Raw genomic sequence first — 19185 nt, 5'->3', positions numbered from 1 at the left:
CCCACCATCGAAACTCCTGTTGTAGGCAGGGAATTAGTGGTATTACTGCTTCCAAACTGTGACTGTGTTGAGTCCAAACACTTTTTAGGTACCTTTGTAATTTCCTCATATGCAGTCTGGCATATGGAATCAGTAGTATGCAGGATGCCATGAATCCCAAGGCCTGCAGAATTTTTCTTGCAGGGAGTTGGGTTTTTGTTGCCATCAATTGAAAGTACTGAGTCAGTTGTCCTTGTTTGTCTGGCGTGAGATAAGCCATCTGGGCCGTTGTACTTAAGCTGGCACCCAGGAATATTATCTCGTGAGGGCACTATTTCATTTACTGTGTACCCCAGGCAAATTAGCAACCTTTTTACAAACACCAGATGCTTTAGAAGTATGGCCTTGCTCTCTGCTTGAATAAGGCAGTTGTCCAAGTATGGATATATTTGAATTCCTTTTTGTCTGCAAAATGCAATTATGGGTGCCAGGCACTTTGTGAAGACCCTGGGCGCAGTAGATAAGCCAAAGGGCAGTGCAGAGAATTGGTAATGCATTGAACCAGCTATGAACCTGAGGTATCTTCTGCAATTTTGTCCGATAGGGACATGCAGGTATGTCTCTTTGAGGTCCAAAGTAACAAGCCATGCCTTCTTGCCCAGCATGGATAGAAGCTGCTGTAGTGTCAACATTTTGAATTTCGGAACATCCAGGTGAGTACTGAGTAGAAAGGTCTAGTATGGGTCTCCAGACTTTGTCCTTTCTGGGGACCAGGAAAAGTCTTGAGTAAAATCCTTGTTCCTGTTGTGGCACCTTTTGAATAGCTCTCATGTCCATGAGGGCTGTAATTTGTTTTTGTGCCTCTGCCCATTGATTTTGTGGCAGGTCTGGCATTCCTTTTAGCCTTGGTAGAGTGTGAAAGTGGAACCTGTAACCTTGAGACACAATATTCAGAGCCCATTTGTCTTGGGTGATTATATGCCAATTTCGAGAAAAAAGTGCTAGTTTTCCCCCCTAAGGAAGCTGCCAAAAAGCAAGCGCTTGGCATTTGAAGAGGGAAGTCATTGGGACTGTTTCCTATAAGGTTGTGACTTGTCTTCACCTCCTTTTGGGGTTGAAGCACTCCACTGTCGCGGCCTGTAAGAGCCTTGGGGCTGAGATCTGCCTCTTGGGCGTCTGTATATGCCTCTCTGTGGTCTGACACTGGAAAGGACCAATTCTTAGAAGGGCAATTTCTGCTAAATCGAGGTGGCTGTACCTGTAAGAAATCCTTCACTGTTTGCATAGATTTTGCCTTATCCTCCATTTTCTTTAATACCTCTTCTGCCTTAACACCAAATAACATATCCTGCTGTAAAGGAGCATCCAATAATTTTGCCTTAACATGATCTGGTAAACTTTGTTCTTTTAACCAAGCATGCCTTCGAATCACAGATCCTGTAACTGCTGCTCTACAAGAAGCCTCTAATGAATCAAAAACACATTGCAGAGTATGTTTTCCCACTTGTTCCGCTGCATGCAATAAATCCTGCATTTGCTTATAGTCAGGATGTTCTGAACTTGTAAGCATTTTCTGTTTTAACAGAGACATTCATTAAAGCTTGTTGGTATTTAAGCATGTGACACTGGCAATTTAAAGCTCTCACTGCTAAAGTTGCAGAATTGTAAACTTTCTTCCCCCATCTGTCTAATGCCCTAGAATCCCTGTCAGAGGGAACTGGATTTTTAGCCGTGGAAGCCTTTATCCCTTTCAGACCCTGGGAAATAGTTTCTGGGTCAGCAAAAGGGTTTTTATAGAGACATTTGTGAGAGTCAGGGACTCTGTAGTACCTGTCTGGCTTGACTGGAGCAGGGGGCAAAGAATCAGGATTTAAACTGGATTCAGAGAACACATCATCCACAGTATCCAACACTGGTGGAATAGCAAGTGGCCTATGCTGAGGCAATAAAAGAAAGTCTCTGAGCCTTTTCTTGGATTCGGAGTAATCCTGGCCCTCCTAATGGAAATGCTCCCTCATGGTATGTAAAGTTTCCCCAAAAGAGTAATCCTCAGGAGGAGAGGCTGAAGGAATTGATTCTTCAGCATCAGAGTCCTCATAGGGGGGGTAAAGAGTATCCCTGGTCTGAAGAGGTATCAGAAGAAATGGAAACCTGGTCAGAGGAATCATATTCTGTATCCTGCCTAGGCCTTTTATCAGGAGGGGGATGGGAACCCCTGATCAGAGTAATTAAGTCTTCGGCCATTTTGAGCATCTGTTTTTTAGGCATGGAGGCCTGTCCAGGTAAATGCTGTACTTGCTTCTTTGTCTTTAATGGAGCTTTAGACTTGACTGTAGTTTTTATGGTAAGCTGTGAAGGTCTGAAAACACCCTCAGAAGCCGATGCCTGCTCAACGGCTCCGGATCCATCTGAAGGGTTAGTTTCCGTAGGCCCAACACCTTGAGTATCCAGAGGCCTAGACATCTCCACGTGGGAGTTGGAGGCGGCCTGTGGGTCTGAGGTAGCGGGTGTCAGGGGCTGCGAAAGCACCTCACTGAGAACTGGCCTAGAAGGGGCTTCATCGTCAGTTTTGGGCCTCGGATGCCTGTCCTTATCCTTGTCTTTGCGTTTTTTGTGTATTCCGGTCATCGGTTGTTCAGACGGCATGGTATAATTAAACCTTTGGCCAAAGTAATGCCGAGCAAAATCAAACAGACGTTTAATAGTGCGTTTGTTAAATCTAGCACAAAACCGACAACTAGTGATGTCGTGGTATGGGCCTAGGCATGGAATACAGTAAGAATGAAAATCCTTATGAGGTATTTGCTTCCCACAAGAAATACAATTATTAACTTTTACTGACATCGGTCTGAGGCAAGAAAAAGTTTCCCCAACGGGATACTTAGCTTTATTGAAGACTTCGGTTCTGAAATTCTAATTGAAAATCTCAGGAGTCGGCTGACTGGCATTTGCGGACTGTTTTTGCTTCGGGCACCGCGCGGCAGGAAAGACTGAAGAAAATGGCGTTGGCATCTTATATACCCCTGGCACACTGACGTCAGGGAAGAAGCAACAGCAACCGATGCTGGACCAAGACTTTGGAACTCTGGCCGACTGCGGGACTGCCTGGCAGCAGGATAACCCAAGTGTAATGACTGCAGCAGTGAAACACGATGAACATCACTTTTTACTACTGCTAGTTAATGAGTGGGACATCAGTCAAAGGTAAAGGCTGCAGATGTGGGGTTATAAGAAGGTGTAGCCACTAGAACAAATGTCGCCCTTGTGAATGACAGCCACTAGAGAAGGTAGGAGGACAGATGGCCCCTGGCTCTCTCCAAAAATGGAACAGTAATGCAAGGTCATAGGGAATGTTGCTGTTGACCTAAAGGTGGACAAAGCCTCCTTTTGTTCTAAGGGACCATTCCACTGGAAGAATGACCTCTATGAAAGCTAAGTAGGGCACCTTCTGGATTGTTTCTTCTACTGCTGCCCACACTGAAACAGGTTTCTTATGTTGAAATACCTTCTGAATCCTGGGTTTCTTGGCAGGTTTAGGGGAGTGTGAAGCTGAAGAAGGTACTGTTAGCTCTGAAGCCAAAGAGTTCACTTTGAGTTCTGAAGTATGCCAGCAGACCTCTGACCTAAAAGTGATTTCTCGTACATGCTTAGCTTTAACTGATTTTCTGTCCAATGGTTGTATTATAGGATCACAGGAGGTTACTAGACTATTGACCAGAGGTTATTTCAAATCTAGCCATTTCATCCCAATGTAATACCATAGACACACTAGTCAACACACAGGATTGTATTTAGCAATGGATTGCCTATGTCCAAGAAGGCTGTGGGTGCTATTCCCAGTAAGAATTCACAGTGCCTCATCCACTCATCCAGGTTTTATTTTATTTAACGTTTGTTAACTGGGAAAGTCCAACTTGGAATGAGCCAGTTTTCAGCAGAGGCCAGGGGAGAAACGCTCCAGACGCATCTCTTGTAACATGGGAGGAAGCCGGTGCACCCAGAAATAACCCACACGAATGCAGGGAGAACATGCAGACTCTGCACAGAAGGCACCCCAGCCAAGAATCGAATGGGAGAACCTCTTGCTGTGAGGCAACAATGCTACCACTCCATCGTCCACAGGTTCCTTTTGAACAGTGTCATAGAGGTGCTCTGCTTCACATGAATTGGCAGCCTATTCCAAAGATGTGGCACTCTCTGGGAGACAAATCTGTCACTCCAACATGTCCTAGTCGAGTCGCATGACATATTTAAGTCCTTGGAACAGGCAGCTCTAGTCCCATTTGATTTACGGATATGCAGCAAAATTCATTACTTTTTGGGTCAGAGATTGCTCTGTAAGCCAGGCATAAGTCTCCACTAAAAAGTCTACACAATACAGAGTATAGTGCCAGGGACTTTAGTTTGTATGTGTAAAGTATGTGCTGGGGTCCCTTGATGATATTTGTTAGAAATCTCCGAGGTCTCTCAAATTGCTGCAGGTGCTTCGTATGGTACATGCAAAAAGGGCATACTCCATTATGGGCCTCATTAGTGACTAGTATAGACGAGTTATAACCTCTTTTAGAAGCGATGCCTTTGCTAATCAAGTGTGCTACATAGAAAGTCTTCCTTACTACAGCAGACACATAGGGGTGAAAGTTAAGGTCGAAGTCTACTTGTGATCCCAGATCCCATACCACTTATTAGGTACATAGGGTACTGTTGTTAATCTGACAGTGTGAAAGGACATTGATTATGCATTTCTTCACATTTAGTTTGAGACCATGACTAAGGACACTAGTCGTTGGTCTACATAAGACATCCTGAAGTATGCTGACATCATTTGGGGATTCGATAATTACACCCAGTTTGCATTCATCTGCATACTTGGTCAGCCACAGTCCCTTAGGTTTGGCCTGAATTTCTGAGAACTATACACCAAACAGTAGGGGGCCCAGCAGTGATCCTTGTGGCACTCAGATGGTGACAGCTTTGCCGGCTGATATAGAGTCACTCACTTTGATAGTCTGCGACTGGTTTGTGAGCCAGTTGACAACCCATCTTACAACAAAGTGATTTCTATTCAGTTTGCTAAGTTTATTGGTAATGCCCGAGTGTGGGATTGTGTCGAAGGCCTTGGCCAAGTCAAGGTATGCTTTGTGCACAGATTTTGCCCTCGTTAATGGCCCTGGTCACATTTTCGAAGAAATCCACCAGGTTTAATAGGCAGGATCTGCCCTTGACAAAGCTGTACTGGGTCGGATCCAGGGTTTGGAGGTCCCCTATATCTTTATTTATGAGGTCCACCATGATGCATTCCATGGCCTTACAGATGAGGCTAAACAGACTTACGGGTCTATAATTCCCTGGGTCTGCTGCTAAGCCACCTTTCTGGAGGGGAGTAACTGTTGCTGCTCTCCATTCCACAGGAACATAGCCTGTAGTTATCTTGATACTTTACTTATTACCAATTATGTTCAGCACACTTGATGTGCTTCAACATGTGCACTAACATAGGTATTTGTATTAACTCAGTTTTACAAACACCAGCAGAGTTTTTATGCACTTGTAATTATTATTTCTTTGCCTCACTAGCTTAGTAGTAGGCTAGATTTACACATTCCTTATAGACAACGCTAGTTGTACTTTTAGTCCGACTATTTGGATTTTTAGCTTTTACTTTAAAAGCAGTTTTTAGTCTAGTTGTGTTTGCAAATAGGGCGTGTCTTGTAAGTCAGCTTTCACTTTAAGTAGTTAATTGACTTTGTAAGTATTAGCCCAGAGATTATTTAAGCTGTGACTTTTTGTTTTTCTTGATCTGAAGAAGTTTATTGGAATAAACGAAAAGCGCTTAATCATTTCGTTCTGTGCTACTGTGTGGTTTCTTCTCTATTTTGTTTTTCAATAGCCTGTAGTTAGACTGTGATTGAAAAGGGTACTTAATGGTGATGCTAGTTCATGTTTAGAAGACAGCCTGGGATGCTGTCTGGTCCCAAAGAGGCTGTGTGTTTTGCCTTACACAAGGCTTTAAATAACCTTCTCTTTGGATATGTAGGGTGAGGGTAGTTTGGGGCAAAGTTTATAAGTTTGGAGGGGATAACAGAGTGAAATATTTGCCAAATCTGTCCACCAGCAGGTCTATCACTGCGAGATCAGTGTGTGTGTTATACCATTAGTCACTATTTCAGCACATGCTTGGATTCTACCCTTTAGGTTGAATACATAGCTGTAAAAGGCTTTATGGTTATCCTTGGCTGTGACTGCAAAGTTTTTCTCAAAGTTACCCTTAGATGACTTGACATGCTGTCGTATCTGTTGAGGCTGAAAAGGGTGCTTTTCCACTGTTAGGGCTTCATCTCAGTTTTCTTAGACAGCAACTTTTTGCATTTGTTGTAAAGTTTATGGTGTATGTCCACCAGCCAGTCTTGTTTTTACTTGGGGCTCTGGCTTTGATTCTCTCTGGAACAGCCGAGTCTATACATTTCTACAAGTGAATGTACAGGACTTTAGTGTTAGCTTTGGTGTAGTTACCACTTCCAGATTGGGGTGGGGCTTGAATTAATTTATACCTTCCCCTAGGGGGCATAAAACTTGTATCTGTATTATTCTTTTTTATTCATTGTAAATTACTATTAATTTTTCATTTGAGCTTTTCTCTTTGGGACTCTACTGAAAAAGGAGTCTTGGGTAGCCCAATTGGACTACCCCAATTAACAAATTGAATAAATGAATGAACAAATAAAATGTTAAACACAGTTGGCAAATACCAACGGTATGTATTTATGGAAAGGGAGCATGACTGGTTAAAAAAAAAAAAAAAAACTACACCCCCCCCCCCAAACAAAAAAATTCTACAAAAAGTAGAAACTACAACGGATAGCATGGCAGAGAGATTCAACACATGTAAAAGTTATTACTCAGTTTGGAATAAATTTTCTAGTTGAAAGCTAAATCTGTAGTCAAAGTCCACTTCATTGTGCGTTTTAAGCATTGTGTGACAAAAGCAATCTGGAAAGAAACATTACTTCAATGCTGTATGGGACATGAGGAAGGACTGACAGCCTGAATATCAAACATCTGGATATCTTACAAAAATAATGGGAGTGTGCTAAATTTGTGAAGGCATTCCAAACAAATATTTCTTATTTTCAGTGGGTAGCATATTCTAGGAGAATCCAACATTTCACACTGTACTTTGATAAAGAATGTACACAATTTTGTGTTGCAGAACCTCCTCAGTTGCATGCATGTCAGCCTGCACAGATGGCCATTTTACTAATTAGATGCACAGTGTTTTAAAAGGAAGTTGGCCTACTACAGTCTTCAACCAGCACTGAGATCCATTTTGAATCTGACAAAGCACTTGTTTATACAGCACATGTTTCTGGGACTGTAATAGTTGGCTTGAAACCACACAGACACAAGTTTGACAGTTAACTTTACTACCCAAAAAATACATGCTTTTGGTACATAACCCCAGAAACCCTATACAATCATAAGCAAATCTCTACCTCCTCAGAGTGCTGGAGGGACAGCTATCTTTTCTAACTAGTATATGGTTGCTCACACCATTAATAACAATCTGACATCAAGTTTTAACTCTACTAATGAGGATCAACTCTCTTTACCAATGATCAGAGAACTGTGAACAGATTCAACCCTAATAGCAGACAAACACAAAATTCCATTGGGCACTGCAAGCCTTGCAAGATGAATATTAACGTGGCAAAGCTGAAAGGCCCTGTGATATAGTTCAAGTATGGCACCACCTATTCTTCTCCCTCCAAAGTCCATTGATACCACCCCAGTCTTACTTTCCTGCCACAGAAAACTCAATTATGTCGCCCTTGGTGTATAGAAAAAGCCAAGAAGTGTCTGGGCACATCCATCACCTGGGGAGAATGATCACAAATAATGCATGGCTCCTTTGAAGAAAGCACAGCATAACATTTCCATAATGCAAAAAGATTCTTGCATGTCTTATGAACAGCTAAGTAAGAATCCACTCTCGAACACTGAAAAAATGTTCACCCCAGAAGACTTGATAACTAAGAAAAAGGCAGAAATTTTAGTGGTAAGATTTTCATCTTAACTTGCTTAATTAAATAACCCAAGACATCTCCAATCTGTTTTAAGAACGTGAACTGGTTAACTTAATCTCTCCACAGGTCTGAATGATGTACAGAAAAATCCATCAGCAGGTAGTGAGCGCCTTATTACACAACACCTCTAAATGCATCTCCTCATCTGGGACAGCTTCAGAGCTTGAACCTCAGGCCCTAAACAAACAGCAAACAAAAAGGGCAAAAGAAGGTAGCTACGATGTCTGCCACTTCACAGTTTAAATTGACAGCCTTGGCCTCTCGCTTAAATCTAGTTTCTGTACCACTCTAAATATCTGTTAAAAGTGTTGCACAAAACCATCAGAGAACCCAAGGTGCAGAAAACCTAAAATATAAAAAGATCAATCTACTCTACTGAAAGCCTTTTCCAATTTGCCCTAAATGAAAGTTGTGTACTAAGCATAACGAGATTTGATGTTCCTCTCAACTGGTTGTGTTACCTGCCTAAGGGTGGATACAGGTTGCAACTTCCTCAGAGGTTTGATAAAGCTACATGCGAAAGCGCTTACCTGGTTCTACATTAAGTGATGAAACATTTTTATTTTATGCGGACTTCAACAGTGTTTTATTCAGTGGCCATTTTATTTTACGGTTACATTTTACTGCGTTTGCTGAGCCACCAAATATTAATTTTAGTTTCAGTTTTCTTAGCTATTTTAACTGTCTCTTGGCTGAACTACCTACCAGAAAGTAGCCATCAGACTGGAAAATCTGAAATGGATGGGAAACAGCTAATTAAGTCAAAGAAAAAAGGGGGGGGTCAGTCATCCAATACGGCTGTCCACTGTTCCTAATGGATTAAAAAAGGGCAAACTCCCATGTGGGGGAATGCTGATAACAGCTCTTAGAGAAGAAATCATTGTGTAGTCACTCATGAATTAAGCATATATTCTCCAATCAGACTACTAAAGCTTGAACATAGTTAATTTTATGCTTACAAATGAATGTCTAAGTATCACTTACGCTGATGTTATTGCACGATACCGCTCTTGTCCTGCTGTGTCCCAGATCTGTGCCTTGATGGTCTTTGCATCAACCCGTATGCTCCTTGTTGCAAACTCCACTCCAATTGTGCTTTTACTTTCCAAGTTAAACTCGTTCCGTGTGAATCTAGACAGAAGATTGCTTTTTCCAACACCAGAGTCTCCAATCAGTACAACTATAAAACAAATTAGATAATACAGGTCACAACACCTAATTATAAAACTGCAAGATTTGTTTTACTGGACTGATTTCAGTTTCAAGGGTTCTAACAGTTAAGTAAGAAATAAGAACTTGCATTCTAAAATACAGAGCACACTATTTCTAATGTTAAATCCTTTTTTTCTCCAAATACTTCATTATAGTCAAACTATTTAATCACCAACTCAAATCTCTACCCTTAGTTCTGCAGTTAAATGATAGCCCCATACAAGTACTCAACAATACAGCTTCCAAAAAATGTGCAGCAGTTTACGCCTGTAGGAATATAGCAAAACTCCTCACTGGAAAACTTCAGTCTAACTTTAAGAGACTAACGAGCTAGCATAAACCTAAAGAACATTGCACAACCCTCTCCTGTTTTGTGTTATAGACATCTCTTGACATAATATTGTGTCAGACTGCTAAAATATCTGACAGAAATGAATAATGAAAAAAAAAGTAAAGCAATAACATCTACTTGCAAAAGTCTCTGTATCTGAAGCAGAGAAGAGTAATTCCCACCAGAAGTACATCTCAACTAGACCCCCCTAAAATTCCTTCAATATAAGGAAACCTGCCTGAAAATGAAGTTCCAGATTCACAGATTTGATTTATTCCTCACTACAAGATTATATGAAAAGTATGAGAAACTCCAGTGTGCAACATTCCTGCATGTTGCTGGGGAAGAAGCATAAAGATATTTCTTCGCCAGGAGAAAGACAAAACATTAGCACTTGGAAAGAAATTCAGTAACTGCCTCCAGCCTAGAAATAATTTGATATTAGAGTACAGTTGTGTACACTTACCATAAATGTAGATGTTAGAGTGTATTCACTGTTGCAGTCATCACATTTGGGTTATCTGCCTGCAGGTAGCCCTCAGCCGACCTGAATACCAGAGTCTTGGATTCCTCTGTCGGATGCGGTCTCTTCTTCCATGACGTCAGGGGTATAAAACATGCAGCAGACACAAATACAGCAGTATTTCTTGCCCCAGACATCAGGTGCCCCCACAATGGGAAGCAATTATATGCTATGGCACACCTCCATCAAAAAGCAAATACACCAGAAAACTTATATACGAAACAAGAAGGAAAGGTAGAGCCAAGAGATGTCAGGGGGCTGGAGGGAAGGTAACCAGGACTGCAACAGTGAATACACTCGAACATCTACATTTATGGTAAGTGTACACAACTGTACTATGTTCTTCGTGTTTCACTGTTGCAGTCATCACATTTGGGTTGATTCCCAAAGCTAAGGAAGGGAGGAGGAAGTTAGAGTATTAGGGCCAGCTATTAAGTCCTGCAAGACTGCAGTGGCAAAACTAGCTCTGGATTTAGAAAAAAAAGAGGCATATGGTAATGTTTGGTGAAGGTATGTACAGAGCTCCAGGTAGCAGCTTCTAGGATGTCCCTGGTAGGGACTCCTGAGAAAGGCTGCAGAGGTAGACGCAGCCCTGGCGGAATGTGATCTTATCCCTTGTGGGGTAGGTTTTCCATGGTGCTTGTAGCAAAAATGAATGCAATAGGCTATACGTTTGGAAATGGTTTGCTTTGAAATGGCCTTCCCCTCTGCCCCTGCAGCAAAGCCAACTAGCAGCTGTTCAGATTTTCTGAGAGGATTAGTCCTGTCTAAATAAAATCTAAGTTGTCTGTGCAAGTCGAGAGAGTGCAGTATTCATTCTCCTTTATTTTGTGGATTAGGGAAGAAAGTAGGCAAGTGAATGGACTGATTTAGGGCCACACCAGACACTACCTTGGGCATAAAGGAAGGATTGGTCCGGAGGGAAACCCTGTCTGCATGTTAGATAATGAAGGATTCCACTGCCATGAGGACCTGTAATTCAGGCACTCTTCTTGCTGAAATGGCTAGAAGGAATGCTGTTTTCCAAGAAAGGAATTTCAACTCTGCTGTTACAGCTGAGTCAAAGGGAGGGAGAGTGAGCTTTTCCAGTACAAAGTACAAAATACGCCTGATGGGACAGCAAGGAAGGGGTCTGAGGCAGGTGCCATGGTTCCAGCAGTGTCATACTGCGCAAGAGGGGATACCAGTGCTGGCGTGGCCAGTCTGGTGCAATCAGTACTGTCCTTGGCTTGTCCTGTTTGATTTTTAGCAGAACCTTCAAGAGGAGAGGCAGAGGGGGAAAGGCATAAACAGAGATGCTTTCCCAGGTAAAGGACAGGGCATCCACTTCCAAGCTCGACTGTGGGGAGTCCTTGTGCAGAATTTGTCTAATTGGTAGTTCTGAGGGAGGCAAACAGGTCTACCTCTGGAGTCCCCCCATTTGTTCCTCAATAGGCTGAATATTTTTGGTTCCAGTTTCCATTTGTGTGGGTCCATGAGATTTCTGCTTAAGTCATCTGCCAGTGAATTTAGCTTGCCTGGCAGGAACTGAGCTTGTAGGTGCACCTGATAGCTCAAGGCTGTGTTCCACAGAGCCATGGCTAGTCTGCAGTGAGGGTATGAGTGGGTTCCCCCCTGCTTGTTTACGTACCACATAACTGTGGTGTTGTCTGTCTTTACCAATAGCTGTGCAGGAAGAATGCAGTCTTTGAAGGCTGTCAGGGAATTCTGAACAGCTAACATTTCTTTCTGGTTCATATGCAGGTGCATCTGTCTCGGGTTCCATTTGCCCTGAATGCACTGCCCTGACAACGGAGCCCACCCATGCATAGTCTGATGCATCTGATGTTTTGGTTTGGCTGGCAGGGGGTAGAGTGAAAGGGAGCCCCTTGTTGTGGAAGCAGGCCTTTGCCCACCAAAGGAACTCTGTCTTTATACAAGGAATGATAGGAATCATTGATTCCAGGTCCTGAGAATGTTGACACCATAGGCTTTTTAGATACCATTGTAGTTTCCTCATATGCAGTCTTGCATATGGAATTAGTAGAATGCAAGAGGCCATGAACCCCCAGGGATTACACAACTTTCCTTGCAGATAGCTGGGGTTTTGTGGCCAACAGTTTGAAGTAGGTTGTCAAATGAACATTTTTCTCTGGAGTGAGGAAAGCCATCTGGGAAGTTGTGGTCAAGCTTGCTCCCAGGAATACAATTTGTTGACCGGGTACTAGGTGAGATTTCTTTTCATTTATTGTGTACCCCAGAGAGGTTAGAAGTTTATTTACAAATGCCAGATGTTGTAATAGCAAGTCCTGGCTTTCTGCCTGAATCAGACAATCATCCAAGTATGGGTATATCTGAATATTTCTCTGCCTGCAAAATGCAATGGCTGGAGCTAGACACTTAGGCTTATCTACTGCACCCAGGGTATTCACAAAGGGAAGTGCAGAGAACTGATAGTGCATGGAGCCTGCCCTGAAGCGTAGATATTTCCTGCCAGATTCCCTTATTGGAATGTGCAGGTAAGCTTCCTTAAAGTTTAAGGTTGCCAATCAGACATCTTTGCCTAGCATGGGAAGAAGCTGTTAAAGTGTTAGCATTTTGAATTTTGGGATTACCAAAAAGGTGTTTAGAACAGAGAGGTCCACGATAGGACTCCAGGAGCTGTCTTTTCTGGGTACCAGGAAAAGTCTGGAATAAATACCTTGTTCCCTTTGTTCTGCTAGGACAGGTTGAATAGCCCTGATACTTAGAAGAGAGAGAACCTGCTGTTGGGGCCTCTGCCCACTGATTTGGGGGTAGATCTGGCCAACAGTTTGGGGTTGGTAGGGAGTGGAAGTGGAATCTGTATCCTTGGGAAACAGAATTCAAAACCCATTTTTCCCGGCTAATGAGTTCCCAGTTTTTTGCATGCCAGGCGAGCTTTCCTCATAAGGGAGCAGGGAGCGGAGGAGGACTTGGAGGACTAAGGTTAAGTCATTGCACCATTTTTCCATAGGGGGGTGGTTTACTGCTCCCTGCTTTGGAAGTGGGAGCCCCCCACTGCTTAGACCTGTGCACAGTCTGAGATTGTAACCTAGGTGGTCTGCTGTTCCTGGGTTTGGACTGAGAGGGCCTGGAAGAGACTACAGAAGACCAATTCTTTGAAGGCCAATGTCTACTAAATCTGGGAGGCTGTACTTGTAGGAAATATTTAAACAGCTTGCATAGACTTAGTTTTTTCCTCCATCCTTTTGAGGACTTCTGCTTTGTTGCCAAACAGCCGGTCATGGTTTAAGGGAGCATCCAGTAACTTAGCTTTAACATGATCAGTCAAGTTTTGCTCCTTAAGCCAAGCATGCCTTCTACGTACAGACCCCGTACAGACCCAGTGACAGCAGCCCTGCAAGATGCTTCTAAAGAGTCAAAAACACACTGCAAAGTATGTTTACCAACTTGTTCTGCAGAATGCACTAAATACTGTAATTCTTTGTGTTCAGCACAGTCAGGAATCAACATAATTTTCTGTTTAAGTAGTCCCATAATATGCTGTTGGTACTTTAACATATGAAACTGGCAATTTAAAGACCTAATGGCCAAAGTAGCAAAAGTGTGTACCTTCTTATCCCATCTGTCTAAGGCTCTAGAATCTGTATCAGAAGGGGTAGGATTTTTTTGGCGGCAGTAGCCTTAATGCCTTTTGGTCCTTGGGAAATGGTCTCTGGATCCGCAGTAGGATTCTTGAAGAGGAACTTGAGAGTCAGGTACTCTGTAATACCCATCAGGTTTTCTTGGAGCTGGAAATGTGTCTGGGGAAAGGCTAAATTCCAAGAAAGCATAGCTAAAGTAAAGGCCTGTGTTGAGTAAGGAGTACGAATTCCCTAAGCCTCTTTTTGGAGTCAGAGTAATCCTGGCTTTCCCAGTGGAAATGCTCCCCAAGAGTGTGCAAGGTTTCACCAAAAGAAAAATCTTCTGGAGGGGAACCAGAGGAAATGGAATCCTCTGCATCAGAATCCTCATAAGTAGATAAGGGCAAATCTTGGTAATCAGAAGGAACAGAAATATCAGATTCCTGATCAGAAGAACCAGAAGGAAAATCAGTCCTAGGTCTCTTAGGGCCTAAGCAAGGAATGCAGTACTAATGAAAATCTTTATGAGGTATTTGCTTTCCACAGGTAAGACAATTGTTAACTTTTACTGACATCAGTTGAAGCAAGAAAAAAAAATCCCCAATGGATCTTTTTTGAAGACTTCGGTTCTGAAACTCGAAAACGAAAATTTCAGGAGTTGGCCGACCGGCACTTGCAAACTGCTTCTGCTTTGGGCACCGCACAGCAAGAAAGACTGATGCAATGGCGTCGGCTGCATGTTTTATAACCCTGACAACCTGATGTCATGGAAGAAGAGACAGCATCCGATGCAGAAATCCAAGACTGGTATTCAGGCCGGCTGAGGGCTACCTGCAGGCAGATAACCCAAATGTGATGACTGAAACAGTGAAACACGAAGAACATTTGCTCTTTACAAAAGCAAACCGCCCTACAGAGACTATTATCTGCCTTCTGTATCTAAATTAAATACATCCACAAGCTGTGGACATAGTAAGGTGTTAAGACGCTAAGTGAACTGCATTGTGGCATTAGAAATTATGAAACATTTTTCATAACTTACTTGGAAGGTGCAGTGGTGCAGCATTTTGAGAGGTCACCTCACCGCAAGAGGTTCTCAGGATCGATTCTCGGCTGGGGTGCCTTCTGTGAGGAGTCTACATGTCCTCCCTGTGTTCATGTGGGTTTCCTCCTGATGTTCCAGTTTCCTACCACACTCCAAGACATGCGTCTGGAGCATTTCTCCCTGCGCCTCCGCTGAAAATGGGCTCTGCCCCATTTGGACTTTCCTGGTTAACGAATGTTAAATAAATAAGTATTGGACACATCGTTGAAATCTAGTTCCAGCATGCACAGCTGTGCTTAACTTGTCTGTACTCTCATGTAGTACAGACTCAAACCCAACCAATTATATAAGAGCTGTACGGCTTCTATGAGCATGTGTACCACCACTTGCAATAAGTATGGCACAACTGTGTGCATAAAATATGATGCAACATCCAATATTTTGATTACATACAAGATGTCAGAGCTTTGCGGCTTACATCATTATGTACAGGACCATTTGCAGTTTGCAAAGAACATATTTAAGTGAAAATATGTTACTAGAGATCATACTAGTTTTTAACACTACAGAAGTTTCTCTCTCTCCACAGCACACTTTTACTGCAGTTGTATTTGTGACACATTTCTGTATACAGATTTTCAATTTTACATTGTTACTGTGCATTAAACGCATTGGTCTTCAGTTTTCCCTCTAATGAAATTGTTGTATTTGCCAAACTGTCCCAGCTGTCATGATCAAAAATGATCTGTGGTGGAGTTCCATTTTTTATGGAAAAACCAAGTAAATTAAAAACACCAAAAATGTGGTGCAAGCAAAGGAAGACACTGAAGGGAGACTGGTTAGTGCTAATCACACTACTCCAGTTCTGTTTCGTCTTGTAGCAGTGGTCTCCATTTATGTGCCATATTCAAATAGATCAACCTTCTCTAGGCACTTAGTTCAAATCACATCTGCTTCTAATAATCAAGCCTATTTGTTTTTGGTATGGGGGGTTGAATTTAACCTGGTGACAGTTTCTGATAAACAAGGTCACTTGTGTCTTCTTGTAAAAGAGAGAGAGAAAAAACATTACTATTTGACTTACTAATGTTCATGATGTTTTTTTACCCCTAAAGTTAGTTACATATTATGTGTCTGTGCTATAGACACACAAAGAAAAGACTTGTGTGGTTTAAAAAAAAAAAAAAAAAATCTATCCTCGGCCAGCATATTTTTTTTTCTTTTTCAAGTCTCTTAGAAAATTCAATATTTCATACAACTTGGAACAGGTAATTCTGAAATCAATGTCTCCTGCCTCTTTGAATGCAGAGTACCTTACCTTTTTCTTAATCTAGTGGGGTTTATCAGTTCTAGCTCCACTTCTTGATGTGGAAAGATATATAATGTAGCTATTCCTTACCTTTTACTTCGAATATAGCCAAATTTACAGCCAAAGGTAACTCCAACTTGCAGACTTTAACGTAGAGCTATTGTCGATCTTTTTTCATAATCAGCAAAGCACGAAGATATTACTCATACAACAAATGATAGCCAGTCAGGGGAATTATCATGTATTTACTTCAGTAAAACTAATGTTTACTAAACATTCATTTTCATTTATGCTGGGCAGTTATCCAATTACTTACAGACTCCATGATATCTGGCTCTACCTTGGAGTGGGTTATCATACATTCGGGTTTCCCCAGACAAGTCCTCTTTTTGGGCTCCTGTCCGGGCGTTTTTTGAAAAGTCTGCGATTTGTCCAGGTTTTTGAAAAACCCGGACAAATCCCAGAATTTTCAAAAAACAGACGTCTCTATTTCCTCCGCTTTTTTTTTTTTTTTTGGATTGGCTCTTATCCCGGTATATGAGCCAATCAAAAAAATTGAAAAACGGAGCACTGTTCAATGTGGAATTGCCTGACGTTCTGCACTGAACAGAAGAGGGTCCACTGTGCGAGTTTTTGATTGGCTCGTATACCAGTATACAAGCCAATCAAAAAAACGGAGCTCTGTTCAATGCGGAACTGTTTGATGTTCAGCAGTGAACATAAGAGGGTCCGCTGTGCGAGTTTTTGATTGGCTCATATACCGGCATACTGGCCAATCAACAATTGCTTGTCTTTAATGCAGAACTGCGATGTTCCGCATTAAAGACTTTTTTTGGGCTCTTCACCTAGTGTGAAGAATCTGGCAACCCTAAGAGGATGAAAAAATATGTGCTGGCATAATACCAGCACATATTTTTTCATCCTCCTTTTTCATATAACCAAATATGGTAACCATAGCAGACATTCTGCGCCACCGGCATTTGCAGCAGATTTCAAAACAAAGAAAGTGCAGTTGTGTAAGTAAACTTACTGTAACCGTTGATGCTCAGATGATCACTGCTGCAGTAGACCAAGCAATATGGGTGGATTACCATAGCTGGAAAACGCTCACCATCCAACTCAATACCATATACATGAGTGACTAATTACCCCACTGTTAACTGGGAATCCAATATTACACCAAACATACAGGCACAGAAATTCCTGGATTTTGTAAACACAAACTTCCTGGACCAGACTGTCAATACACCAATCAGTGGTACAACCATACTGGATCTGGTCCTCACTAATATGCTTGAATGCCAAACACCCCCTACTGTAACGTCATCCCTGGTAAGGTCAGACCACAAAATGGTCTCCTTTGAAGTAAAAATAAAACCTGGACCCCCAGCTAAACCTAGAATATTCAGAAACTAATCTAAGGCTACCTTTCTGCTATTAAATGAAAACCTGTCAAAATGTCACACCCCCATAAAACTTGAGAATGCTGCTGTCTATGCAATACTGTTCACAGAAACTCTGCACAAGCATGTTAACAGCTGCACAGGGGCAGCTGTACCCACCAGGAAGTACAAAACTAACTCAAAAACCAAACCACCCTGGTGGCATCACAGAATCAATTGGCTGTACAACAGAAGGAAGAAAATCATGGCAAAAATTAGGAGGTGCATCACCCACCAGGATAAAAGTATTCTCAAACTAAATGAGCAACTCAGAGGACAAAACGTTTACCAAAGGCAAATTTGAGGTAAAATGTGGCCCCCAGGCCAAGGACAAACACAAGGCATTCTTTACCTATGTCCACAACTGTGTGCAGAGCTCATTTTAATTGGAGCCACCAATGCTGAGCCAGAAGATATAGCAAACCACCTGGCTGATAGATTCAGCTCCAATTGCACCCTTCTCTTCCCATCAACCTTCCCTCAGAAAATACCATCAAATACAACTCCCCCTGCTAATCACTAGAGAATAGGTCCTTAATGCTACAAGGCCAAGAACACTGCATCAATGGGCCCAGACAATATGCCAGGATGCCTTCTAAATAGTATAAAACATGACCTATCAGGCCCTCTGGAAATGTTACTTAACTGCAGCCTCCAAAACTGGCTTCGTGCCTCATGAATGGAGAACAGCAACAGTCATCCCTCTGCACAAAGGTGGGCCATCTACAGACTCTAGAAACTACAGACCCATAAGTCTCACTAATCTTATATGCAAATCCATGGAAATAATCAATAGTCACATAGTAAACCTCCAGACACTGGACCCAACCCAGTTTGGTTTCGTGAAGGACAGGTCATGCCTACTCAACCTGGTGGACTTCTATGAGGTGGTCACCAAAGCAACTGATGAGGGGAAATGGTTCACACTGTCTACCTTGACCTGGCCAAGATATCTGACAATACCCCACTTGGGCACTGTAGACAAACTCAATAGGTTAGGTACAAATGCACGTCACCCGGTGGATAGCCAACTGTCTCAGAGACAACACCCAAGAAATTAGAACTGGAGAGTCCTCCCCTACAAAGAAGCCCATCACAAGTGGAGTCCCTCAGGGTCAGTCTTTGACTGCTCCTTTTTGGGATTTACTTCTCTGAAGTCGAGGCCAATGTCAATGGTCTCTGGCTGACTAAATTTACAAAGGACTGCAAATTAGGAGCAGTCACTGAATCCCACACTGACACAAATGTTCTCCTGGAGGGGCTGACACAAAACTAGTGCCAGAGCCAAGGACTAAAACTAAATGCTAAGAAATACATAATAGCATGGCTTGGGAAGTCATCCACCCCTGATAACTATCACATTGACAACACACCCTTTAGAGTGGACTCGGTAGTCAGGTACTTGGAGACACACACACACAGTAATCTAGCATTTGACCATTGTGTGTCTACAGTAGTGAGGAAATCCTTCTATGTTGCACAACTTATAAATAAAGGTATGGCATCCCAGTCCAAGGACGTCATTGTTCCAATGTATTTGGCATTCATCAGACCTATCACTGAGTGCAACACCCCCTTTGGTACGTACCTAACCAGGCATATCTAACAACTGGAATGTCCACAGAGGTTCCTCACTAAAAGAATACAGGGCGTAAGAAATGTCCTATGCAGACCAC

At 42.3% G+C, this 19185-nt stretch overlaps 1 protein-coding gene across 2 annotated transcripts in view; it reads right to left on the bottom strand.

The window, feature by feature from the left end:
- RAB11A (RAB11A, member RAS oncogene family) overlaps positions 1-19185 on the bottom strand; it is a 360508-nt gene that overhangs the window by 190804 nt on the left and 150519 nt on the right. For both annotated transcript variants that reach the window (XM_044077859.1, XM_044077860.1), the window contains one exon: positions 9048-9243. In XM_044077859.1, coding sequence (XP_043933794.1) covers positions 9048-9243 — 196 coding nt within the window. The remainder of the gene's footprint in view (positions 1-9047; positions 9244-19185) is intronic.

Source organism: Protopterus annectens, chromosome 7.part0, assembly GCF_019279795.1.
Source record: "Protopterus annectens isolate FY-2018-M chromosome 7.part0, PAN1.0, whole genome shotgun sequence".
NCBI classification, from domain to species: Eukaryota; Metazoa; Chordata; order Ceratodontiformes; family Protopteridae; genus Protopterus; species Protopterus annectens.
Note: the sequence above shows the minus strand (reverse complement) of the source record. Positions and strands in the feature narration are given on the sequence as shown.